The 27,574-nt window shown below is 46.4% G+C and overlaps 1 protein-coding gene and 1 long non-coding RNA gene across 3 annotated transcripts; one reads left to right on the top strand and one right to left on the bottom strand.

Moving 5' to 3' along the window:
* Positions 1 to 578: 578 nt before the first annotated feature.
* On the bottom strand, positions 579 to 26,113 carry ATP1B4 (ATPase Na+/K+ transporting family member beta 4). Of its 2 annotated transcripts, XM_067548178.1 has the most exons (9): positions 25,832 to 25,839; positions 25,594 to 25,658; positions 19,873 to 20,035; positions 13,093 to 13,221; positions 11,550 to 11,654; positions 10,112 to 10,308; positions 9,014 to 9,070; positions 8,183 to 8,278; positions 579 to 3,446 (listed from the first exon to the last, which is right to left on the bottom strand). In XM_067548178.1, the coding sequence occupies exons 2-9, from the start codon at positions 25,654 to 25,656 to the stop codon at positions 3,285 to 3,287; spliced, it is 972 nt and encodes a 323-aa protein (XP_067404279.1). In that variant the 5' UTR covers positions 25,657 to 25,658; positions 25,832 to 25,839; the 3' UTR covers positions 579 to 3,284. The 2 variants fall into 2 exon arrangements, with proteins under 2 accessions (XP_067404279.1, XP_067404278.1); XM_067548177.1 differs by having other exon boundaries at positions 25,594 to 26,113.
* LOC137153113 (uncharacterized) lies at positions 23,391 to 25,197 on the top strand. Its single transcript, XR_010919698.1, has 2 exons — positions 23,391 to 23,602; positions 24,427 to 25,197. It is a non-coding gene; the product is annotated as an uncharacterized lncRNA (long non-coding RNA).
* Positions 26,114 to 27,574: the final 1,461 nt, after the last annotated feature.

Below are 27,574 nucleotides of genomic sequence, written 5' to 3'. Positions count from 1 at the left end.
GGGGGGCAGAATTTGGCCTACAGACCCTCCATTACTAATGCAGGTGTGCACAAGGGAAAGATTCAGCTGAGCTGTTAGTGCCCAATGTGAATTTGCGGAGTGTTGGGGGGAAAAAAATCCATTTATCGTGTTTCTTGCAAACAGAAATGAGTAGATGAATAGGAGCCCCCACCCCACACACCCACATCATTGTTAAAGTCGTACCGGGCAGAACTACCTTTAAAACTTATCAGTAGCAGGACCCAGCATTCATTATCCTCCCTGCAATAACAAACCAGACGGCACAGCCTAGCACTCTTGATCAATCCTACAGTAACCAAGCAACACTGACAGCCTTCTACTCCCAAGCAACCCTAAATAAACAAGCGGCACAGCCTAGCACTCCTGCAGTGGTAAAGCACTGAGTGTGAGCACCACGAAAGAAACAGATTTCAATTTCAGCTTCCCCTGAGGTTGAACTAAACAGCTGTGGGTGAAATGAATCAGTGTTAGGATTCTGAATGCTGAATTGATGGTGCCTGTTTAACCAGCTGGTCAGTCACCAGAAGAGATAAAAGAATGAAATGACACTGTTAGTTTCAATGTAAATTTATTGTAGTCCACTTCATCTTTATTACAAAAATGATTTCTTAATCAGAGATTTAGATGAACTAGAAAACACAGCAAATTATGCCACAATAAGTATCTGGATCATGCTATATGGGGCAAACACATTCTAATGCTTTTGTTCACATAATCAATAAGCTATAATGGTTGGGAAGTATATTTGATTTTCTAGAGATGTCCTGCTATGTGCTTGTAAACAATAATAATAATAATGCATATATAACACTTGATCTCTAGCTCTCAAAGTGGTTGGGCATTACCAAATACAGATCAACACATTTAAAAAAAAATCAAGGTTATTTTGAAATGATTTCAAATTGTTGGTAGAAACAGCAGCTGCCTCCCTGGATTTTGAAAGCATGTCAGTACTCTGCAATTGTATGGCCCAGGATATCCAAGTACTTTGGAATCATTAGCAAATTAAGCCTCACCACTCTCCTATGAGTCGGTAAGTATTATCCCAATTTTACAGCTGGGGAAACTGAGGCACAGCGTGGCTAAGTGACTGCTCACACAGTGAGTCTAGGGAAAGCTTGGAATAGAATCCAAATCTCCTGACTCATAATCCTGTGCCTTGACAAGCAAAGACCCATCTACCACCTGAAATGCAACAAACCAGTAAATGCTATGAAAAGAATTTAAACTGGATTCTCCACTGCCTTGCACGTTGTGCTGTCATTTACACACGGTGCAAATCAGAACAGTGGTTTTTGACACCTTAGGCTGATTAGGTGAATGAAGCAGCAGCCTGGTCGAACAAGGGGTAGTGTGTTGTACAGATCCTTTTAGGCAGGGATACTTGTCACCTTGCAAATCTGAGCAATGGCCTATGTTGTGATCATTGAGCCTACGAATGTGCCCTAATTGTGAGTTCAACTGTGATAAATGAAAGTTCATAAAACAACTAAATCTATTCCAGTAACCTAAAACAACAAATATTGATGGGGAAAGGTGCAAAAGAGAGACAAAGTCAGAATTAGTTTAAACAAAAAGCCTCCTGATAGAATTCCAAGACCGGGTTAAGATCACGCCTGGTAAACGAGAGGCATGGAACCAGAAGTTAATGACCCAAAATTGGTGTGCTGGAAATTTAGCACTAAAAGGTAGATAAAATAATTAGGTGATGGGCTATTCTGCCCATCCCTCTCTCTTGGGGTCCTTAACAGGGAAGCCTTGTGGGGGAGAATAAGGAACTGACCATAACCCTGCCTGATTGAAAGGTGAGAGAAGGGGAAGGAGCAAGTTTCACCATCATGGCTGCCACCTCCATTGTTTCCTGCGACTCTGCATCTTCTTCGTTGTAATCCTGAGTGATGTCCTGACCATACCAGGCCAGACAGAAGAACCCAGAGACATTGCCACCTTCACTGGCTAAATTCTGAATATCACTGGGGATGTGAGACTTTGTCATCTTCCCCCGTCCCTCCCCCCAGTGTCCTTTTTCTTTCCTTCGTCTCTCTCCTAACCTTCCTTTTTTCCTCCCTTCTAATAACAGCAGCCATAGCTGAACAAGACTGTATATTTTGCAGCGCTGTTGTAAGTCTGTGACCAGAGAAGCCGTTAAGTGTAATGCCCAAAACAGCTTGATGCTGGTACAAGTTTACCAGGTCTTGGAGTGACTGATAAGACGTGTGCCATGCCTGTGTATTTCCAGCAGTGAGGTTGCAAGTGAAAATCAACCCTACAGCCAGAAGCTGCAATTTCTATCTTGTTTTGTCTTTTAGGCAACAGGATCAGACTTTAACAATGATTGCTCCAGCCCATCTCAACTAACTTTTTCTCCTTTTCCCAAAAAAGACAGTTACCATCTTTAATGGCATCCAAGAGACTGTCAGGCAGGGTTTTTTCCTTCTAAAAACTCTCCAGCCAAAGGGAAAAGGAACAAGGGATGTTGTTCAAATAAAAGCCTTATTTAATAATTTATATTTCAAATGCTTTAATTGTCTCCTTTTCTATATTTTAATACAAGGTTAGATAGATTTTGATGGAGTGTTTGCCATGGTAGAAGCACGCGGAGGTCTCTGTATCCCAAACCCTGAACTTTGGTTAAAATTGTTTAATGTTAACAGGGTCATGTTAACACCTTTGACTCTTTGGGTCCATTTATTTAATCTAAATTAATACAGCACCTCGTAAAGATAAATGGCTAAATGTCCTCCCACAACTCTCCGGCTCTCAGGGACATTATCACTGTGATCTTTCAGGCAGTGAGGGGAGAAGGATTTCAAACGTTTTAGGGGAAGGGGAGTTGGGAAATGTACTTAAAAATATGATTAAAAATAAAATATAGGGGTCAAGAATGTTCCTTTTGAAGTGACCCTATGAAAATAGTATTAAAATGTCATGTAAATATTTAAAATCAAAACTGAAATGTTCTACCAGGGCCCTCTACCTGTAGTTTCAAGACTGGATCTTACTACCAATACAACTTATGTTAGGCCTTTACATTTTAAAAATGTAGCTCCCCAGTCTATATCACATGGCAGTTATTTCTACATATATATATATATATATATATATATATATATATATAAATCCAATAAAGACATGTCTCAGTCCAATCTGAAACACTTTGTCATTTTAAGAGGTGCTGTATTCCGATGTTATGGCTTAAAAGGGGGGAAACACCCGATTGCCATAAACAGTTCAACGAAGTGTCTGGTGAACGTTTGCATGGTCTACATTGTGATGCTGAGTGTAAAGGTGATTCGTCCCAGGAAACGATCATTATTCACATCATTCACAATTCCTTCGCCGTTCAGTCTGCACTGAATGGGGACAAAATCATTCTTCTTCACATCTGTGAAGTGCATAGCCACCAGCGGGGAGGTGTAGTTGACCTGAAAAGAGAGACATGGGATAAGCAGAACATGAGAGAGGGTAGGAAAAACATCAAATACTGGGTGCCACACCCAGTGGATTATTGTTCAGAAAAATGGGCCCGATCCTCCAGCGGCGTCAATTGTCTTAGCTCTATGGACTCCACTAGGACCAGTGAAGCTAATCTGATTGGCACCAGCTGAGGATCTGACCCCACATGTTTGAAAATGATGGGGACGCATTTGAGTTCTCTAATATAACATTCCTCTCAGGTGGATTTGCTACCGTTCAAGCCAGAATCAGCGATAATTAAGGAAGGCGAACAAGGTTATAAAATACGTTCTGCCACTTTAAACTGTTGCTCCTTTGTCTGCAATAATAATAAAGAAAAATAGCTATGCTCCTTTTGCTCAGCGTGCCCAGTCTACATGCTCCTGGAAAATCAAGGTCAGGGTCATGTAACACATGTTTCACAAGGGAGCTGTTGTTTGCCCTCATGTACATTACATTTGTTTTTACAATGGGAATTTTGTTGCCCCACGTAAGAATGGCCATACTGGGTCAGACTAATGGTCCCTCTAGGCCAGTATCCTGTCTTTTGATGCTGGCTGATGGCAGATGTTTCAGAGACAGTGAACAGAAAAGGTAATCATCAAGTGATCCATCCCCTATCACCCATTCTCAGCTTCTGGCAAACAGAGGCTAGGGACACTTCAGAGCATGGTTTTGCATCTTTGCCCATCCTGGCTAATAGCCATTGATGGCCCTATCCTCCATGAGTTTATCTAGTTCTTTTTTTAACCCTATTACTGTCTTGGCCTTCACAACATCCTCTGGCAAAGAGTTCCACAGGTTGACTGTGCATTGTGTGAAGAAATACTTCCTTTTTAAAATTTTAAACCTGCTGCCTATGAATTTCATTTGTTGACCCTAATTCTTGTGTTATGAGGAGTAAATAACACTTCCTTATTTTCTTTCTCCATACCAGTCATAATTTTATAGACCTCTATCATATCCCTCAGTCATTCCTTTTCCAAACTGAAAAGTCCCAGTCTTATTAATCTCTCCTCGTATGGAAGCTGTTCCATGCCCTTTTCCAATTCCAATATATCTTTTTTGAGATGAGGCAAGCAGATCTGCATGCAATATTCAAGATGTGGGCATACCATGGATTTATATAGAGGCAACATGATGTTTTTCTGTCTTATTATTTATCCCTTTCTTCTGATTCTCAACATTCTGTTTGCTTTTTTGACTGCCAGTGCACATTGAGCAGATGTTTACAGAGAACTATGCACAATGACTCCAAGATCTTTTTCTTGAGTGGTAACAGCTAATTCAGACCCCATCATTATATATGTATAGTTGGGATTATGTTTTCCAATGTCCATTACTTTGCATTTATCAGCATTGAATTTCATCTGCCATTTTGTTGCCCAGTCACCCAGTTTTATGAGATCCCTTTGTAACTCTTCGCAGTCTGCTTTGGATTTAACTATCTTGCGTAGTTTTGTATTATCTGCAAATTTTGACATCTCACTGTTTACCCTTTTTTTCAGATCATTTATGAATATGTTGAACAGTTCTGGTCCCTGGGAGACAACTATTTACCTCTCTCAATTCTGAAAACTGACCATTTAATCCTATTCTTTGTTTCCTATCTTTTAACCAGTTACTGATCCATGAGAGGACCTTCCCTCTTATCCCATGACAGTTTACTTTGCTTAAGAGCCTTTGGTGAGGGACCTTGTCAAAGGCTTTCTGAAAATCTAAATACATTATATCCACTGGATCACCCTTATCCACATGCTTGTTGACCACTTCAAACAATTCTAGTAGATTGGTGAGGCATGATTTCCCTTTACAAAAAACATGTTGACTCTTCCCCAACAAATCGTGTTCACCTATGTGTCTGATAATTTTGTTCTTTACTGTGGTTTCAACCAATTTGCGTGGTACAGAAGTTAGGCTTACCAACCTGTAATTGCTGGGATCACTTCTAGAGCCTTTTTAAAAAATTGGTATCACATTAGCTATTTTCCAGTCATCCGGTACAGAGGCTGATTTAAATGATAGATTACATATCAGAGTTAAAAGTTCTGCAATTTCACATCCAAGTTCCTTGGAGAATTCTTGGGTGAATACCATCTGGTTGTGGGTGACTTATTACTGTTTAATTTATCAGTTTGTTCCAAAACCTCCACTAATGACACCTCAGATTTATCACCTAATAAGAATGGCTCAGGTTTGGGAGTCTCCCTCACATCCTCAGCCGTGAAGACAGATGCAAAAAATTAATTTAGTTTCTCGAATGGCCTTATCTTCTTTAGCATTTTGATCATCCAATAGCCCCACTGGTTGTTTAGCAACCTTCCTGCTTCTGATGTACTTAAAAAAATGTTTGCTGTTATTTTTTGAGTCTTTGACTAGTTGTTCTTCAAATTCTTTTTTAGCCTTCCTAATTATATTTTTACACTTCACTTGCCAGAGCTTATGCTCCTTTCTATTTTCCTCAATAGGATTTAATTTCTGCTTTTTAAAGGATGCCTTTTTGCCCTAACTGCTTATTTCACTTTGTTGTTTAGCCATGGTGGCACTTTCTTGATCCTCTTGAGGTATACATTTAAATTGAGCCTCTATTATGGTGTCTTTTAAAAGTTTCCATGCAGCTTGCAGGGATTTCACTTTTGACACTGTACCTTTTAATTTCTGGGGCTTAACTAACTTCCTCATTTTTCTGTAGTTCCCCTTTCTGAAATGAAATGCTACCATGGTGGGCTGCTTTGGTGCCCCCCCCCCCCCCCCCGCAGGGATGTTAACTATTATTATGTTATGGTCACTATTACCAAGCAGTTCAGCTCTATTCATCTCTTGGATCAGATCCTGTGCTCCATTTAGAATTAAATCAAGAATTGCCTCTCTTCTTTTGGGTTCCAGGACTAGCTGCTCCAAGAAGCAGTCATTTAAGGTGTCAAGAAACTTTCTCTCTGCATCCCATCCTGAGGTGACATGTACCCAGTCAATATGGGGATAGTTGAAATCCCCCAATATTATTGAGTTTTTTATTTTTATAGCCTCTCTAATCTCCTTGAGCATTTCACAGTCACTATCACCATCCTGGTCAGGTGGTCGGTAGTATATCCCTACTGCTATATTCTTATTATTCAAGCATGGAATTACTATCCGTAGAGATTCTATGGCACAGTTTGGATAATTTAAGATTTTTATTTCATTTGATTCTGTTTTCTTTCACATATAGTGCCACTCCCCCATCGGTATGATCTGTTCTGTCCTTTCGAAATATTTTGTAGCCTGGTATTACTGTGTCCCATTGATTATCCTCATTCCGCCAAGTTTCTGTGATGCCTATAATATCCATATTCTCATTTAATTCGAGGCACTCAAGTTCACCCATCTTAGTATTTAGACTTCTAGCATTTGTAAATAAGCACTTAAAAATTGTCACTTTTTAGCTGTCTGCCATTATATGATGTAATTGAATGGGACTCTTTTTCATTTAACTGGTTCTCTTCAGATCCTTCCCGTATTTTATCACCTTTCATCCTCTCTTCCTTACTAGGATAAAGACAATCTCCATTAATATATCCTCCCCCAAGGGATGTCTCTGAACCACATAGTCCTCCACAGCTGTTGGCTTTCCCCCAGGCCTTAATTTAAAAGTGCTCTACAAACTTTTTAATTTTACGTGCCAGCACTCTGGTTCCATTTTGGTTTAGGTGGAGCCCATCCTTCCTGTATAGGCTCCTCCTTCCCCAAGAGGTTCTCTGGTTCCTAATAAATCTAAACCCCTCCTCCCTATACCATCCTATACCACACAGTGAGACCCTGCAGTTCTGCCTGTCTAACTGGCCATGCGCGTGGAACTGGAACCATCTCTGTCTGAGCTCTTTTGAATGTATTATACTCAGTTAAACCAGGCCGTGCCAAATCCTGCAAATAGAATCAGAGATGTGTAGGACTGGAAGGGACCTCACTAGGTCATGTAGGCCAGTCCCCTGCACTCCAGGCAAGACTAAGTAATAACTACACCATCTATGACAGGTATTTGTCTAACCTGGTCTTAAAAATCTCTACTGACAGAGACTCCTCAACCTCCCTAGGCAATTTGTTCCAGTGCTTAACTCCCCTGACAGTTAGGAAGATCTTCAATCATTTTTGTTGCTCTCCTCTGGATTTTCTCCAATTTGTCCACAGCTTTCCTGAAATGTGGCTCCCAGAACTGGACACAGTACTCCAGTTGTAAATAGTCCCGTTAAAAACAAGGGCCAACCTTTTCAAAGGTGGTCACTGATTTGGGGTAGCTCAATTTGAGTGTGTTGATCACCACTAAAGAAACAGGCCTTATACATTTCAAATTGGGCATCCTAAAGCCAAGCCACCCCAAATCAGTGGCCACTTTGGAAAATGTCAGCCTATGGCACTACTGCTACCAGCAAATAGAACAGGATTGAGCTCCTACAAGACAAATATTATCATACCCATTTTATAGATGGGGAAAACTGAGGCACACATGATGATCACACAGCAAGCCAGTGGCAGAGCCAGAAATACAATGTAGGAGTCCTAGCAGCCAGCCACCACCCCACTGACTACTCATTCCCAGTGCCTCCCTGCTGGGTTCTGCTTTCCAGCCATTTCAGGCATACTTTATAAACATCCACTGCTGTTCCACTCTCTCCCGGAAGCGAGATTAAAGGGAAGCCAACAGAGCATTAGCCACCGAGTTTCTACTTACATGAGTGAGCTTGCCATAGTAAGGATAGTACATGAGATCAAATGTTCCATTTCCTGGATAGAAGTCCACTGATTTAAGAGCAGTTGCATTGCCTTTCTGTGATGAAAAATAGGCACATGTGTAGGATGTGAGCAGCACAGCACAGCTCCCCTCAGATTCACAACACACTGGGGCTTGGGGGGCACCTCTGGAAAGCCCCAGCACAAAAGGACGAGGGTATTCTGTCACCTACTTCTACGGAGTATGTTTACCAATAGAACCAGCAGCTGCTGGAATGAGTCTGAGACCAAATGCACCATGCCGAGACAGACAAAGGTCAGATTTGCCGCCTGTAAACCTGTCTCCAGGCTTCGCTGCCTCATCATTCCTCGCTAAGGGCCTGGTCAAACGCCCTCTGAAGCCACGGGAAGCTTTCAGTGGTGGCGCTGTGCTCTGCGCTGGCCAGGACAGAGAGGAGGCGGTCTCAGCCCACCTCTGGCTACAGCCCTGCTCCTAGGAGGGGCGGAGCTGAGCCCCCTGGAAAGCTGCATTCCCTGGGAGTCGGGAGGGCTCTGCATTCCCCAGGAGGCATTTGGCAGTTCCTGCAGGATCCGGCCTCAAATGGAGAGATGCAGGATAACACTTTGCACCGTCCACCTTCACACGCCTGCAGCCCTCCCTCATTCGGTGGTCCCTACAATGTTCCTAACGCCAGCTGGTAAACGTTTTGGGCCAAAGTCATCCTGTGTGTAACCCCCTTGCAATGCCACTGAAGTCACCAACAGGAGCTGGTGCAGGGAAGAGGATAAGGCCCTTTCTGCAAATAACACTGGACGTACGTAAAAGGATTACCTGAATGGTACAGTTTACGCGCACAGGGGTCCCGTAGCCAGCTCGATAGCCTACGATCTACAAAAAGAAAAGCTGTTCATGTTTGTATGAGATGCAAAGCCTGGCATGTCTTATCCAACAAATATCACCTTCCCACTCCGCAGGTTTCTCTCGCTCCGTCTTAAGCGTCTTTATCCGATCATATTTTCTGCCATCAGCAAACGATGTGGTTCACCCCAAGGAGGGCTGCGTATGCCCACTTGCCCTCCTTATGGGGCTCAGAGCCCCCTGGACTCCGGAAGGCAGAACACCAATTGGATAATGGACTCTCTGCCCCTTCAAGTTGAGGCTGCACAGTGAAATCTGCACGACCGGCTCCCCTCCCCAACAAGACATCACTTAAAAATGTTCCTAAAGTTTTCTGGTACCTTTAAACCTTTAAAATAAGAGCCAACTCTGCTAGGCAACCCGTCTTTGCTGTTTCCTCAAATGACTGCTTGACCCTAACTGGACAGAACAGAATCATCACATACTGATGATTACTACACTGATCACAATCAAAAGGCCAACCCCTAGTTCTCCAAAAGCTTTTCCAAGTAGCTTGTGAATTCTCTCTACATTTGTTTTGCTAGCAACATACCCTTTGATTCTTTGAAAAACAGTGGGAGTCCTGTGGCACCGTAAAGACTAACAAATTTATTTGGGCATAAAGCTTCGGTGAGCAGAAACCCACTTCGTCTGATTCTATGATATCTGAAGATTTCACATCATGCACTGTTTTTTAAAAATGCACAGTTATGAAGAGAGCAGCATGTGGGACATGAACTTAGACAATAACTTAATACCTGGAAGATGGTTGATCCAGATCCCAGCAAAGAATTACCTTCCCGTTGCCTAGTTCTTGACCAAATCAAGGTGCAGGGAGCTTTGCAAATTTTCTTTGATGGGATGTCTCCCCCTGGGAATGGCGCTGCTGTTTTCCAGCTGATATGGGGGTCTGATTTTAGAGCCGATTTTTTTGGGGCTCAGAGAATTAACCTAGTTTCAAACCCAGCATAGGAATTATTAATTTACAGAACTGCACAAGGAGGGAATTAAAATGACTGGATTTTTTGGTACCCGGTTCATCTTCAGCAAGATGCACGGCTGGCCTGTAGCGTAGCCAAACGTAGGATCCTCAATCCCAGAACAGCTGTGCAGTCGTGATCGCTTGAACTGGCAGGCTTTCTTCTCTTCGCTTTCCTCGCCGTCTTGAATAAAGTACTGGCCTGCTGGGCATTCAATATTCTTTTCCTCTTGAATGTTGTCATCATAAGCTAAGGTGACACAAGAGCTAGTTAGTGCCTTTCACAACTTTGTCCAGGCCCACACACTGTGAATTTATCCAAACATCAAGGCTGCGATTCCCAATGGGAGTTGGAAAATTCCTGCCCAAAAGACAAGGTTTAATACTAGGTTTAGCAGAGACTTCATGTCTGGAAACTGCACTGACTTTAGCAATGATTCATTGGTCGTACTGAGGCAAGTATCATGGTCTGGGAAACCAATGCACTGAGTGATGAGCTGCCGTGTCAAGATTATACACTTAGGACCTGATCCTGTAAAGACTGATGCGTGTGCTTAACTTCAGTCCTGTTCACTTCACTCTCTACTCACGGTGCATAAAGCTAAGTATGTGCATACGTCTGCATAGGACTGGGATCTTAGTCCATGGCAGGGTTGGAACCAGAGCCCAGACGTTCACTCCTCTCCCCAGTACAGTCCAGCCCCTCTCAATGGGAGTTTTGTGCAGGGAGCACCTGAAAAATGGAGGAATGGGAGTGGAAATAGGAGCATGTGTTTTTTTTATGGCTTAGTTTGTGCTTCATTTTTTCTTCAGACTCTGTTCATATTTGTTGCAATGGCAACTGAAAGCAAAGGGGTTGGGCTTGCTGCGCTGTCATCTGCTAAGGAGCAGAGTCAAGCCTTTCTTCACTGCAGGCTTGCGATGCTGGCAAGCCTTTCTCCATCCCATTCAACAAAGCCCATCTCGCCCACCCTTCTGGGGGGGCCCACATGGTTTGTTTCCATGCAGTATGTGTTGCCGGTGGCGGGCTCATCTGCGGGGAGACAAGGCCTGTGCTCTCAGCAGGAAGCCATGGCAGAAGCAAAAAGCAACACTGAAAACGTGGACAAGAAAGAGAAAGCTGGGAGTACGAGGAGTGAACGCTCAGGGTCATGTCCCTCAGAGGAAGCTGCCAAAGTGCATTGCAGGACGTTGCAGGAGAGCTGCTTCGAAAGGGATCTGGCTGCCCTCCCCCCCATTTCCTGTGCAGCCCTGCCTAGACTTGGACATGCTCATTGTCATCTCCTAGAGCCTTTATAACACCCGCACTTTTGCAAATGTCACAGAGCAATTGACACCAGTTTAGCTTACATGATGTGTGGGCTGGGCACCACCTCGTTCATGTTGCCCAGTGTCTGGAGGGCTTTTTCCAGTTTAAAAAAGGTCACATAGAAACTCTTAGAACAAAGTTGTACAAAGACTGTGCTTTTTTTAAAGCTCCAGCCAGTTTACCTTGTAGGAAGTGATGCATGCTGTTCACATAAGGTTTCCACGTGCTGGGTTCGGAGACATTGAAGGCAATGGTAAATCCATGTAAGTATGGTCTAATCATTACTCCTGGTAGATAAAAAGGTCCTGTTGTATTAACCAGTCATGGAGATGCTGTTGACTCAGGTGTGTATGTCCAAGGGGCTAATTTGGATGATGCAGATCAATAGTTCTTATTTAACATTTCATTATTTATTTAGCATTTATATTACTGTAGCACCTAAGGGCTACAGCCAGGCTCTGTCCTGTTGTAGTAGGTGCGGCAGGAGTACATGAAAAATTACAGCGCTTTAATCTTTATTTTAATCTTAATTTAATCTTAATCTTAATCTTAATTTAATCTTCGACCTGATTTCATGCAGAGGATTTAAGACCGAAAGGCTGATTTTCTGCTCATATTAGTTTTACACCAATGTAACTCCATTGCCTTCAGATTTACCACAGCAAACGTGAGAGGAGAATCAAGCCTTGTCGGAAATGCCTATTCGTGGTCCCCAAAGATCTTAGCACGGTGAGGGAAGAGGGAGGACAGGTCGTGTTTCAAATGGAAACAGACAAGCAGGAAAAATATATTTTTTACAGTGATTTAAATGGTGTTTACACTTCACCAAAACCAAAAAGATGTAAAAAGGCCAAAAGGTTTTTTTGCTTCGGTTTCAGCTTTAAGACCAGTTTAAAGTTTGGAGTTTAAAGGAGCATCCATTGAACTGAATGATCACTGTACTAATGGCCTGTCATGTGGACATTAGGTTTATTTGTACATATTGAGAATAAATTAGAATGGACATTTCATGTTAGCGTATTTAAGATGATTGCATCTTCTTAAGCAATCATTTGACTTGAAGACCTCTAGTATCATTCATGACACCATTATATCAGTGTCTATATTCTGTATAATAATTGATTATAATAATCATAGTTATTGGTTGCTGACTGTGTGCTTGACATTGTGCAATCATATAGTAAGATAGGGTCCCTGCCGCAAGGAGCATACAATGTAATTTACTAATCATTTTACTGAGCCCCTAGAAATGGATGTGAATCCTCAGCTTCTAACAGGAGAGGCCAGGACTCTGGCCATTGAAACACACTGGGCCAGATTGTCAGCTGAGGTAAATCCATGTAACTCCACCGACTTGCTTTACACCAGCCGAGAATCTGGCCCACTGTGGGAAATTAACATTCCACAAGTTCTCAGGGGGAAACAAGCTGACTGTCTCTTCAGCAGCATCCTTTCACATTAACACATATAACTGTGGCAGGCTGTTCTTGATGCTCCTTACATTTGAAAAGACTCCTCCAGGCATGAAAGAAATGTGCGGTTTTAATCCTGGTTGCAAAATCTCACATTAGATTTCTCCTCCAAGGAAATGGAATTGCAGCTACCTAACTAATGCAGTTCCAGCAGCCGCAAAGATGGACCTTGCCTATGGAGACCGTTCCTACAGACATAGGTCAGCACAGGGCTCGGGGCGCTGTTGGGGAATGGCCGAGCTGCGGTGCTTACCTGGTGGCGAGACTCTGTCCCTATGCGTAGGCGTGTAGGGGCTCAGAGAGAGCAGCATCACGTACATACAGAAGGAGAACATTGCAGCCAGAAACATGTACAAAATGAGGTAAAAGAATAAGATCAAGCCTGCAAGACACAGAGGGCATGTCGCTGTTAGTACAGTCAATAGCACGTCCACCCTCACAATGGACAGTCCCAATCACCCTGCTTCGCATGTGGTTTTCGCTAACTCTGACTGGAGTCTTTCGTTTGAGAAGCGACTGTCCCCAGTTTGGATTTCCCAGCCAGCCACCATCCGCAACTGGTCCACACCAACCATGGGTCTGAATCCTTCCAAGTGCTGGGAAAGTTGGGATTCTAATCCATATCCACACTGTGTGGCCTGGCCCACCACTGTCAGAGATGGGTCTGAACAGGATGGATGTATCCACATCCCTAAGCTGTCTCAAACAGGTGAAACTGAACCCAGATCCCAACCACAGCTGCGTCAGTCCCTCTCTGAACAGCAACACCGAAGTCACATACAAGAAGGGGCAATGGAGAGCGCTAACACGTTTTGAATTCCTTTAGGAAAACTACAGCTAGGAAAATTGCCTTCTCCCCATTCTCTTCTCCTTCCCCCCAACCCTGCCATCAGCTGTTTGACATCAGGAATCGAATCGCCGCGGAACAGTGCAAATAACATTGACTAGAAATGCAGCTGCTCCGAAGTACACTTTCCATTTGGCTTTTTCTCAAGCCCAGTGTCCAGAGAACTGGGTTTTTTGTTGGTTTTTTTGGGATGGTTTTTTTTTTTTTGGAGGGGGGGGCGTTGTAAGGGGGGAAGGGGATTTCCAGGACCAGAGGTTGGGGTTGTCTCAGGAGAATAAATCCTATGAATAAAACCCAGTGGTTTAGAAAGTAAAGTGAAACCATAACACAAACATTTCCCAGGGGAACCATGACTCTGCTCACAGGACAAGCCGTGAGAACACAGATGTGCACTTTCACCTCCGCATTCTCTAGGTGTTTATGTTTGATGGAGTTGTTAGTGATGGGAACTAAATGGAAAGGCAAAGTCAACCGAAGACTGAACAGGAGCTCAGCAGGGGGCCATAGTGCATGGGGGCTACAGGGGAGCTCAACAGAGGGGCTACAGGGGAGCTGAGGCTGGGAGGACCTCTGGACCAGTGGAATCCAGGGCCTTCCTGAAGGAAGACATGCTTAAGCACTGGGTTCTGGAGCACAGAGCAGGCTTCTGCTGTGGGGGAGACCTGAACAGGATTCCTGGCTTTCTTCTCTGGCAGGGTGGGGGATTACCACAGAGACGGAGAGCTAACGCCCCTGCATAGGGCAGAGCCACTCAACAGCCACTGGTCTAAGGTCTAAGGTCCCATGGAAATCCTGGGTGGGTGGGGGAGGGAGGAACAGACATCTGTGTGGTACCTTCCCCCTATTGCATGGCTACAGAGAAGGGGTGATGGGAGCTGTGTCATCAGGCAGGAGGGGCGCAGTGAATAACCAGGTACCTCACGGTTTTCCCCACAAACTCTCAACACAGCCGCACTGAGAGGGAGCCATGGCGCCTTCTGCAGATGCCTCGCCTCCGGGGCCAACGGCCACAGAATGCCACAGGCCAGATTCGGCTCTTGGATACACCGGGGTGAATCCAGTCACTCCAGCAACGTCGGCGTACTCTGGTGAGCCGGACTCTCCTCCCAGTTACCTGGCTGCACACCCAGGCGACTGCACTGACATCAGTGGCGTGCGTGAGAGCCGAAGCCAAGCGATCGTCCCACCTCCGCCAGGCTCTTCCGCGTGCGGGGATGGTTTAGACCTAAGCTCCCGGTTTCTCTTGCGGTCCTAACCCTGCCTGGTGAGTCTGATCATGCAGCCACTGCAATTCCCATGCCGACTGTGCCCACTTGGACCGTAACGCGGCTAGGTTTCACCCTCCATTATTTTTTCAGCGTTGCTTTGGCAAATGCTGTCCAGACAACTAGCCGGGACTCTTGCAACGCCTCCCCGTAAAGCACAAGAGCCAGCAAAGCATCCAATGAGTCAGCTTGCTTATAAAGAAAAAAAATAGACTCTGAAGATTGGCTCATCCCACTTCATCATCATGTACCCACCGGGAAGCCCTTCTGGACCCGGCTTATACCCTTCCTTTCAGCTGGTATTTATGCGCGATATGACGGCTTAGGCCGATGTAGCGTTCATTATGAGGCACCCTCAATTTAAAAGTGTGATTTAAAAGCAGTGCACAGCTGTGGGTAAGTGCTCAAATGCCCTGTTCTAGAAAAACCTATTCGGCTGGCTCTTGTGAACATCACAACGGCCTGTGTGTCCGTGCGCACACATGTGGTACCAAACGTTGTCCAGCACCAGGGGGCTAAGGACCGAATAAATGGATTGGTGTACAAAAGAAATATGTGACTGTAAAGAAAAGTTTGGTCATGTTTGGGTTATAGAACTGTTGTTTTTAAGCGGTCTCTATAATTTATTATATGTTCAATCTCTCAAGTGCATTCACGACGGGAAGGTGAGGCGATACCGCATTATTAATTAAATGCGTTGGCTGGAGGAGCCAGCCCCGCTGGTTTGAAAATGTTCAGAAATTTAGGGTTTGATGCTTCAAGACTCACTGGAGCCTTGAGTTAATTTACAGTGAGCCGCAGTAAGGAGAACTTGCAGCTTCGGCCAATGCCTCCATCCTGGCTGGGCATCTACACAGAACTGACTCAACTCGCCCGTAAAGCCCTGTCCCAGCACGCACGGGACCTGTGTAAAATCAGTTCTAGATGCTCTGAAGACCGTCTCTCCTGTACTTCAGTTATTCCACAGTCCGGGTCTGGAACACAGAAACTATCTTATACCCAAAGCACAAGAACAACAAAAACAAATACCCTGAGAGAACCTGCTTCAATATGGAAATAAAACCCCCCTTCAACTGCACACCTCTAATTGTCACCTGCCACTCCACGCTAGAACCCATATGGGGTATCATTGAACAATTACTCGACGGGAACCACACCCTGAAAGAAATCTTTCCTGCACCCTTCTTCTGGCCTTCAAACAGCCCCCCAACCTCTCCAAGCTCATCATCGGAAGCAAGCTCCCTACAGACCACGACACACCAACTCAAAGCAGCACCTGATCCTGCCAAAACAACAGATGCAAAACCTGCAGACATATCTCCACTGGGATGATGATCAACACCCCCTACAACATCCATGTGTCCTACACATGCCTATCACAGTGTGTGGCGTACCTCGTCCAGTGCACTAACCGCCTTACGAGCAACTGTGCGTGAATCGGGACAGTCACTATGCACTCGAATGATCTCACACAGGAAAATGATAAAGGCCAAAAACACCATATCACTTTTCACAAAGTGATCACTCTATGTCTGGCCTCAGAGGAAACCTGCACAACACCTTCAGAAGATGAGCCTGAGAGCTTAAATTCATAACTTTACTAGATACAAAAACCATGGCCTGAACAGAGATACTGGATGTATGGCTGCTTATAGCAATCTATAACCCACTAACTTCCCCCTACCTAGCTTCTCCAACCCTCCATGACTGGCGAGGTATTGACTGACCCCTTCAGCTAGAATGGGCTCTTGAAATATGTGTTAACTACGTATACTAAACAGTCTGTTCCACCTTGTATTTAGCTGTGACACTTTCCCAGACCTGAAGAAGAGCTCTGTGTAAGGTCGAAAGCGTGTCTCTCTCATCAGCAGAAGTTGGTCCAATAAAAGATATCACCTCACCCACCGTGTCTCTCTAATATCCTGGGACCAACACAGTTACAACAACACTATAATAACTATCAGTGACCAACCACAGACTCCTTTGCGCTCAGCTCACTGGCTGGGTAGCTTTCGAAGCTTCTGTAAATCACTCCCTTTTTCCCTCTTGCTTCATCTGATTTCCCACAACTGGTCTCTTGGCTTACGTGAAGCCAGTCACTGTAGACCTCGCAGGAGACGCCGAAAACTTGGCAGGAGACGCAAACAAGTTGCAAGGCTCGTAGGCTCATTCCCGGTGCCAAATGCTCAGTGCTGCCAAAATGTCTGTCCTTTGCTTTTTTAATGCAATGCCGGTCTTCACGTTGTCTGGGATCGTCTCACTACTTTGGAAATTGACTGAGCACACGATTGGCTGTATTTTGCTGGCGTAAAGCCAGAGTTACTTGCTCTGAATTGAACGGCCTTACCCCAGTGCAGAAGCGCCCATGACATGAGAATCAGGCCCAGCCATTTTCATGCTCATGAAAGCTAGGCAACCAGCACCGCATTTGTCCTTCGCAAGCTGACTGCTGGCAGGACTGAACATAGGAGCAAGGCTGCAGCAGCAATGCTCATTGGACTGGATGAGTAGGGTCTCAGCCTCCTGCCTGCAGTGGCTGGTTTTAACCAGTCACACATGGTTTTCTCTGAGTATAATTTTTTAAAGGCCATGGAAAAAGCTGTCTAAACAAAATCCCAGCTATTGCGCCAGACCCTGCTTCCCACACGGGTGTGAGTAATGTCACTGATTTATTTAGCTACAGCCTGCACTCATCCAAAGGGATGGGCCGAAGGGTGTTGACTGTGCATCTGGCTGGCTTTGCTGCTAGAATCTGGCTCGGGTGTCTACCTCTGATTTACACTGCAGGGGTCTGAGCCTGGGGCAGGACGAGGCCTGGGGAGTGTACAGACTTTAGGACTGAGTCTCTTCTGGCTTCCATCAGTTAGACAATGGGGTGGTGCTATCAAAATTGAAGGAACTGTTCTCTTATGGGAGGCGAATCGGCTCCATCCAATCCAGAGATGCCTGTCTGGGCTCTCAATGGCACTAACACACCTGCCAAAGGACTCCACCAGCTGCATATTGATCGAATCTAATCCAGGGTTACCTTTCCCTGGGACACCTGGGCACCATTGTACACGCTAAGCCACCAAGACCCACAAGGAGCTGCTCCAGTCTCTCGTGGGAATGACGCATCATCTGAAAAGCCCTACACGGCCCCTTGGGGCCTGATATTTCCCCTAAACTGCACGTTCTGTCGCTGTGTGAACAGAACATGCAAATGGCCAGCGAGACACGTCACTGGCCAGGGGCGCACTTACAAACCCAGGTGGTGTCCAACCATGAGCAGTGTGTGCGCCATCTAGGTGTGCAGTCCCGGGGGGAATGGAATGAAACCACATGGAAGTGCTGCAAACATCAGTGAAATGCAGTCGTGTTTAAATGTTTTCCCTTGGAGAATTCAGTGATTATAAAGGTGCTGGGTTGGCCTCCTGGACCAGCAATGCAAGCTTCCCTCCCCCACACTGTCTCATCAGCCCTGATCTCTTGCCAGAATGGAGCTCAGGTCTAAATGCACGGTTGCCTAATACGTTATATGAACAATGGATTAAAAATGCATCCCCATCCACTTGTAGCTGCCACTGGAGACTTATTTCTTCTCTAATTCTTTGTGTTTTGAATGCTACTACAGGAAATAAAACACAAAAGTCAAACTCTGCTCTCCGGGACCCATTTCACTGAGAGCAGAGGTTGGCCTTAAAGCTGCACCAGACTGATTGTTTTGGTCTGAATTTGCCAGACGCAAGGAAGAGCGTGTGGGGCTGAGACTGAAGCTCAGGCTACAGAGCACATGCAAGGCCAAATCCTGCTTCGGTTACATCAGTGCAACTCAGCCACACCTGATTAAGGTCTCATTTATGCTGCCTTTTAGACCAGTGTAACTCCATTCACTTCATTGGCGTTACTCTTGACTTTCACCAGGGTAAGCTCAGACGGAGACCCACTGATGTCCACGGGGATGCACGGGTGTTGCAGGACAGATCTTTGGTTCACTCCAAGTAAAATCACTCCTGCAGTACGTGCACTCTGGCATGAATCCTAGATTTACCTTTGGCCCCACTGTATGTTGACGAGGGCTGCAGATTTGTCATGGCATTTGTTAGCAAAAATCATGGCACAGTCATAGGAAATTTAGTAAAAGTGCTGGCTTAGCGGAAAAATGGTCTGTAAAGTCATGGGTATGAAAATTCAGCTATACCTCTTTAAATATAATGTACATAAATCTTTCCTCTGCTGCCTCCTTTTCCTTGCCGGACCACTTGTAGCGTTACCTGCTGCCCAGCCATCACAAAAATCCCACCTGGTGAGGAGAGGGTTGCAGCCCCTCTCAATCACATTTTGCCTGGCCACCCTGCCCCCACGGTGACAGCAGGGCAGCTGGGCCAAACCTGAGTGGCACTGCAAGGTTTTAACCAGGTTTTAACACCCAGAGCAGAGAAATGAGCCCAGCCTCATGGGGCAGGAGCCGCCACTGTGGGGTGAGTTCAGGGTGAGTCTGCTCTCCAACTCCCCTCCCACTGGGGGTCTCCCCTCCACGCCAGGCCTACAATCCACCTAGAACCTTCCTGCGACCCACCATTTGGGAAACTCTGCTTTATTAATGCCCCAGACACAAAGAAAAGTCACAGATCAGCAGAAAAATCACAGTATCCAGGGTACTTTTACCACCACAGCAAACGTGGAGCCCTAATGTCAGCACAGTATTTCTGGCACAAGAGGAAAAGCCGGGGTACCTTCCCCATGGCTGTATGTTCTAGGCCCACATTCACTTGCTAGCATTCACAATTCGTTATTGAGCCACCTGTTAGATATACGTATATGGTTCTTTAAAATGTCTAGGATCTGGATGACATGTGCTCTGCTGTGTCATAGCAGGGAAATTCACAGACAAGAGCAGAAAGAAAGAAAAGAAAGAAAGGCATTCAGCCATTTAACCTACCCCAGCTCTGAGCTGTTCTTCCCATACATTCTTTCGTCTCTGAATTCCATAGGAAAGTTTTCATTTCTTGAATTACATCTGCCAAAGTTTTCTTCCCCATCTTTTTCTTGCTCTCTTCCTTTTCGTCTTCGGAGTGCTGTGCTCTCTCTTCATCCTTGTTTTCCTGGCATAGTTACAGAACACAACCCCCACAAAATGAGTCTCTCATTGGCCAAAAATAAATGCAAGAATACTTAGTATCTGGAGATGTTTCAAATGTCCATTTCCCCATCATCCCTCCTGTGTTATGGAGAGGCAGTTTTTTTGGTGGTAGTGATTTATAATCATTTAGATCCCAGTATTCAACACTGGGCATTAGCCCTTCATCCTGATATGCCCCTTTGTTCACAGTGACGCTTCATTTCTAACCCATGTGAACATGATTAAAAGAAGCACTCTGCCTACACCTCTCTCATGCATCCCTGAGGGCGAACATATCATTTAGTGTTATGACTCGCATCATGAGATGATGCTGTTAAACAAAGTCTTCCAACTTCTTTTCCTTAGCACGCTAGAGTGAAGAGCCCATTATTAAATATTTGCTCCTCATGTAGATATTTACAGACTGCCATCAAGTCAGCCCATAATCTCTTTCCAGCTAAATTGAGCTCTATGAGTCCATCACTTTGAATAAATCAGAGTAGCTCCATTGACTTTGCTAATTGCATCTGGCCTAGTATCTCTTGACGATGTGTGTGCATCTGATTGTTGCTGCACGTATAATATTGTATGACAAAGGACGTTGGATCCCATAATACACCTAGTATGAAACATTGTCGAATCCCTAATCAGACCCTAGTAGTTCCCAGGCCCGAATTCACAGACTCTCTTTAACCTGCAAGCAATAATCCTGCATCAGAAAGTGTATTTCTTTGGCCGAGAGGTAAAATCAGGAGATTTTACAGCCAAGAAGAAGCCAATATTTGAATGTGTGAGATGAGATAATAACCTTGTATTGAGATGCCACTGAGGGAGGAGGAATGCGAAAGATAAGAAGATTCTCCTTCCCCTCAACTCCCTCCACCCCAAAAAAGTGCTATTAAGAGAGATTCTGTAATGTTTCTGAGACCAGCTGTGAAGACAATGTATTCCTGTGATGAACACAGTAGCCAAAGAGTCCATTAGTACTGCATTGGCAAAGCCATTTCATCTTAACCTGGATTTAAATCCAAATGAAACCTTCACAGTCTGCTCCTGCTCCCTGATTGCCTTGTATCCTGCTGTTCACAGAGCCATCAGCTAGTGAATGCAGAGGACAAATCAGGCAGGGAGAGGACACTGTGTCCCCCTAGCCAGGGGGCACGGTAGAGCTCTCACATGTGTTTGGGATCCTGTATCTCCCTGCTCTCCATAATGGGGTGTATGCGGTTACTCTTTGCAGGTGTGGGGTCAGACCCTCACCAGGTGGCAGTGGGCCTGGCTGTATGGCCTGCAGCAGAGCTTGATCCATTTACACCTGCTGAGAATTTGCCATTGGATGCATGAAAGGGGGCTGTGATTTGGCCAGGGGGGGAGACAAATAGACAGGGAACATAATGTTTGATGACAACAGCCTGCCCTCGTCCTGGGGCCTCACCCCCTGTTCCCGAGGGTGCTCAGCACCCTCAGCTCCCATTGACTGCAGTGGGAGTGGAGAGGTTCAGGATCAAGCCCCCCCTCTCAGAGCCAAAAGGGAGACGCACAATCCAAATGTAATCCAGTGCAGCATTCAGCCAGCATGCAGCATGTATGTAACGCTGGCAGCGGGGGGGGGGTGTAGGTGTACTGCTCCTTTAAGAGGAGCTCTCAGCTGCCCTTGCCATTCTCTGCTGGGAGGAAGCAGTAAGTGATGGGAGGCTGGGGTTCTGGCCTGAGAGCACCCTCTTGTGCTGCTTCTGTATCATCAGCTGCCTGACCAGCTGCGGGAGGGGCTGCCCGAGAGTGACCTGTTGCAGTGCTTGACCTGGCAGCAGTCTGGGCACATTACTGCTGCCTGAATGTAAGGAGACTGTGTCCAAGGAAGCCAGAGGACTGGGAACCTGTTGGCGTTGGTCCTCTCTGAGGTATGGCCCAGGGGCTCACCCATTTGATGCGGGTGGCAATAAAACAGGGTTTGAGTCACCCCCCTTCTCTCTCCCTCATCAGTGCTGGTGTCTGAATGAGGCAGAGATGGAGGGGGCAGCCAGATCGGGGTTCATGTTTCGTGTGAACCTTTTGAAAATCCCCTATGTCTCTAAGCTCAGGAAAAAAAAAAAAAAAGGAAAGTCTGCAGCCTGGGGGCCTGAGCCTGCTCTCGCTTAGCTGGGTGATTTCCCTGGCCTCACTGGGTAGGTGAGGCAGATTCTGGAGCAAGGTGTGTAACTGATTATGGTGGTGGGGCTGGAGGAATGCACTTGGACAAAGGAACCGGCAAAAATTCTTCATTAAAAAGGAAGTCGTGTTCCAAAGGGGAATAAAGGAACAAGGCAGGAAGCAACAAAAGCAGGGCCCACTGAGCCTGGGAGAGCTTTAAAGGTCCTGTGTAAAACCAGTAAGATCAGTAAAATAGCCTGTGACTGGTATGCATGCAAACTACAGGCAGTTAATTTGTTTATCAGTAGTATTGCACTACAGTGACCCCTCTAGAGACCACAAATAAAATCAGGGGCCCATATGCTAGGTGCTGCACAGATACGTAGTGAGAGACAGTCCGTGCCCCAAAGGACTTGCACTCTATATAGAGAAGACAGACAGAGGGACAGAGGAGAAGGAACAGAAATAGAACCCAGGTCTTCTGACTCCTGGACCATTGGCCTGGGAGCCCTCTCTGCAATTCCCTTGGGAGCTCGGGACTAGAGATGGGCTCAGATCCAAGCTGTGAAAGTGAAACTGCACTTCCCCCTTTGGGGGATCACTGCATCACTGGATGCAAACTTTGTGGATTGGACCCATCTCTGCGCAGAACTACAAGGGCAGGATCTGGAGAGCTGATGGGCTAAGGATAGGCTAGTGTGAGGCTCAGACACGGGATTACTCATGTTTCATTTATGGCACAAGGGCAGCAAATCTATCCTGAGGGATAGTACTGACAGACTAGTGACTAGCGCCCTGGGCTGGGATTCAGGACCCCTGGGTTCTGTTCTGAGTTCAGCCCCTCACTCACTGTATGACCTAGAATGAGTCACCTCACTTCTCTGCATGTCAGTTTCCTTTCCAACCAGTTGCCTGTCTTCTCTGTTTAGACTGTAAACTCTTCCTCTGGTGGGGTTGTCTCTTTCTGTATGTGTGTTTAGCACAACTGGGCCCTGATCTTATTTGGGGTCTCTAGGTGCTACTACAACACAAATAATAATAACAGATTTACCCCGATTTTAAGACACTGCATTTGTGTCCAATGTGAAACTTGGAACAGCGATAGGCCTCCCCTGAAAGGATGATCTTTGTACCCACCACTCTAGTCATTAGCAGCTGTGAAAAATCACTTGTAAGACAATCAGAACATGGTCAGTTTTCTCCACCTCTTGCTCACTAACGCTCTTCGTTAACGAATCTTTCTACAAACAAATCCTGCCACAGGATGACCTGATGTTAAGACCATCTGCTCAGCCACAAGACGACCCTCTTCACAGATGGATGGTTTTGTCATGACAGACTCTGACGCTTCCAAGGCTCTATCAGAATGAATCTCGTTTGAATCCAGATTGCCCCTGGATCTCAAGTCCCAGTAAACCATGTATGAACACCCTCTAGCTCCTGGAACCCAGCATGGGAAATCATGGATCCCAGGGAATGAAATTTTGACAGGATCAGGGCCAGGTTCTCTGTCTCGCTCTGCTCAATTGCACGATTTAGTTGAGGCAAAAGGAGTGAAAAGCTTGCCACTGTGGGCTGTCCTGATCCTGGATTTGGATCCAGGATAGTCAGCTCCTAAGCCAGTCACTGGGCAGCTAGCCCCAGTACAGTGGTGTGTCAGGCCAGGAAGGGGGCCTGGCCAAAGCATACTGCCCTCTGGCAGATGGTCCTTTGGGGATGGTTACCAGTTGATGGAGTTCAGAACAGTCCCCAGGCTGTTCTAAATTCCCCCAGAGCCAAGGCTGGCCTAGATCCAGCTAGAAAGTCAAGGTGTCAGGACAGCCACTCGCTTTGCTCGGTGCGGCAGAGAATTGGAACAATAGAGTGTATTAATGATCTAAGCACAAATACCCTAATTCTGGGCTGCGTCCTGGCCCCTTTCACCACTGACAGCATATAAGGGCTGTAAACCAGCCAGATCTTCCCACCAGGAAACACCTTGAGGGTATGGGGTAACATAGGGCATGCCCCTGGGTGGCATATGGTATGAGGGCCTGCCAGGGCTATGTCGGGAGACGGAGGAGGGTGCTCTGGATATTCTGGATGGCCAGTTGGACCCTTACGGGTTGTTTCATCCAGGGCATATGTTAGGGCATCCACTGAGGCTGCTTTCATGTATGCTGGGGCCAAACTTGCCCACGACACCCCCAGAATCTGGAGGTGCAATGGTGGCCTAAAGACATCCTGCTCTCTTCCTGCAAGCAGGGATCAGCTTGGCCGAAGCCCAGCAGGTGGGTTTCCATCTCACCGCAGTGCTGCAGTCCTGTTTTCCCTCGCAAGTGGAACAATGCATTTCATCAGAGCACTGGGTGTGTGCGTACATTGAACTGGGAACACCCACAGCGGAGAAAGACTTGCCCAGGCAGCTTTTCCAGGACAACTGATCCAGTGGCACCACTTTTCCCTGAGAAAGGCTGCGAGTCACTCCTTTGGTCGCCCCTAGGACAATTTGTACTTTGACGTATCGTGTGTGTCCGGGTTACCTCATGTAAGAGACTTTCAGATGAGTCCATCCTGCTGAGACCAGCACTTAACTGCTCTGTGAGCCCACAGAGATTCAGCAAGGAGTGTGCTTTAGGGGGTCCAGGCCAGGTGCCCCCATTTATTTATCCAGCTCCCGGGGCGTTTTGCCTCCCAGCTCCCTGTTCATTGCCCCTGCTGGGGAGCAGTTGTATAAGACAAACTTCTGTGGCGCATTCAACATGGGACGTTTGGGGTCAGATTCTGAGCTCAGTGACACCAGTGTAGGTCTGCGCCTCCGTGGAGCGTGGGCTGTTCCCATAGACATTAAGAAGAGTTTTCCCACTAATTTCAATGGCGCTTAGTCCAGATTGACTCTGGTGCAGCTCAGCTCAGAATCTGCCCTTCCGTGGCTCCTTAAAACCCCGCTTTTGAAGCAGTGTTGGAAGAAGTGATGGATCAAACCAGACCCAGACCCAAGCCAGAGGCAGCGCTCATTGTCCTAAATGAAATCAGTTTGGCTCCCTCAGGCTGAGAATCTCTTGTGCCCCAAACCCTGGAAGCACTTGACTTGTTTCCTTGATCTGTTCTCACTCCTCCCCATCTCAGTCCCTTGGTTCTCCGCTGAAAAAGGCTAACCCCATCCTGGATGCAGCAGGAAAAGCTTGGCTTGTTTGCATTTTCCAGTCCTGTTTGCCCATGTGGTTCACCTCCCCTACTCTTCTTCCAGCACGAGGTCACTATAGATCAACGGTGAGTGCCTGCACTCTGCACTAGGAGACAGGCGTGAGAGCGATCCCTAAGGCAAAGTCACTATATTTATCACTCTCAGATGTGAAATGGGATCCCCTTTCTCCAACCCCCTCTCCCCGGTTTCTATAAGGGGCAGTTTACAGCCCCCAAAAGACTCACCGGTTTCTGATGGTAGCTGTCATGCTGGCATTCTGCATCTCTGGAGATGGCATTCATTTCCATGGCTTTGTGTAAAATGCAGAGAAACGGAACAATTAGTATCATAGAAAGCCACGTCTGGGTTCACCGATACAAGCTGCTGTCAGTAGAGTATGTGCCACCCCAGTACACCAAGAGCTCCTGAGCAAAGCCCTCGTCCCAGCAGCATTCAACATTCCCATCACTTATTCCAACTAACCAACAGAAGAAAGGCGCACAGAAAGCAGGCTCAGCCCTTAAATGAAATGCAAACGAGAAGAGACCTCTGCTTATTCTTCGCGACCAGGAGCAAGTGGAACACGTGGCTTTTTTGACCTGGCAAAGAAGAGTTGGATGTTAGTGAGACGATGAAAAAATAACTTGCTTTCATCAGAAGGCTGAGCTTATGCAACAGGATCCCGGCCAATACTTAAGGTTCTCTTCCACCTAAAGCCGTTTGCACTTACAACACGGTCAACTGCACTGGAACTCCCAATAAGATAGCCACTTAGGAAGCAAGTCAACGTCCTCTCTGTCTCTGGAGACTAGGAATCGCTTGATAATGATGAACAAATCTTGACTTAGTGACTGAACATGTATGTCAATGTGTGCTTGTCAGTCAGGGTGAGCCTTGGCTGAATGCTTGCAAAGTCTCTTTGGGGGTCAGGGGTTCTATATTTATCACTTTGAATCAAGACGGGCTGCAGCTAGGACTCTGCAGTGTCAGTTTCCCAGACATTTATAACTCCAAGAGTCAGTCCTGACCAGCAGGAAAAAATCAGAAGAAACAGCCAAGCATGCCACCAGGCAGCCCTGCTGGGTTTCTAATTATGTCACGTGATCCAACTACGACCCGCGACATGAGCATGTGACTTTCACTGCTTCATGACTTAGGAGCATGACAGGCTCCTCCACCTGAATGAGACTTTACCTTTTGGAAACCTGTTGATTTCAGTCTGTTTGCAGCGGGGGAAGCCATCCCTTCTAGTGGAATCAGCATTGACCAAGAATGGTGCATACTGGGCCAAATTCACTGGCAGTTTAAGCCCTGATGTGTGTTACACACATGGAAAATGGGGTGGGAGTGTGTGTCAGTGGTAAAGGTTTGTGATTTGAACTATTTGGTGCTCAGTGGGTGTGCAAAGTGGCACACCTGGGAACGGATTCTGCTCTTGGGTACACTGATGTAAATGTGGAGCGACTCCACTGACAGGTTGGTTTACTGGTGTAAGAGACCAAAATTCACCCTAAGAGGGCAGCACTGGGAAGATTTTGCCCCAACAGGCTTTCTGTGCCCATTTGCACCTCCCAGTCAGCTGGTGTCGAATGTTTCCTGCAGTGTGGCCCCACTCCGCAGGCTGAAGTAGATGATAGGGGGCCTTGCCTTCACCCCTCCCCATTTGACCACCCGCTTTCCCAGGCAGTGGGATAGTGATTGGCCCCAGGGCAAATGGCCCCAGACACTCCCAAACAGGCCCTGTGAGTTCTTGACCACCTCTATCAATATGGGCACATATCTTCCTGTGCAAGCTACATGTCTCTGGGGGAGAAACTTAGCCCCAGCTCGTTTTGGGTCAGGGGAACTATTTCTTACCCCGGGGTTTTGGGGAAGCCTTTGAGGCAAATCCAGCCCATCACTGCTTATATTATCTATGCCTTCTAGACTCTATGGGCCAGATCCCAGGCTGGCTTCCGCTCCACACAGCCCCTTAAGCCAATGGGATTGCAGGACACCGGGGAGAGGAAAAGCATCCGACTCATTACTAGCACTTTCTGTGGGCATCAGGCAACCACAAGTATTGCCTGAGGCCGAGGCAATGTGCATCCAGGGGTGAAGCAACACGGACTCCATGCGTTACCTGGGAGCAGAGCACGGGGCTGGCAGCAGAACGTTTGGAAGGGGACCTGGCTTTGGGACGCCCCAGCGGTCGGAGCTGTTCGGATCCAGGTTTGATTCAGTCCC

The sequence above is a fragment of the Emydura macquarii genome, unplaced genomic scaffold, assembly GCF_026122565.2.
Source record: "Emydura macquarii macquarii isolate MOO-44397 ecotype Brisbane River unplaced genomic scaffold, CSIRO-AGI_Emac_v2 contig_1253, whole genome shotgun sequence".
Classification (NCBI taxonomy): domain Eukaryota; kingdom Metazoa; phylum Chordata; order Testudines; family Chelidae; genus Emydura; species Emydura macquarii.
This window is presented reverse-complemented; position numbering and strand designations above follow the sequence as displayed.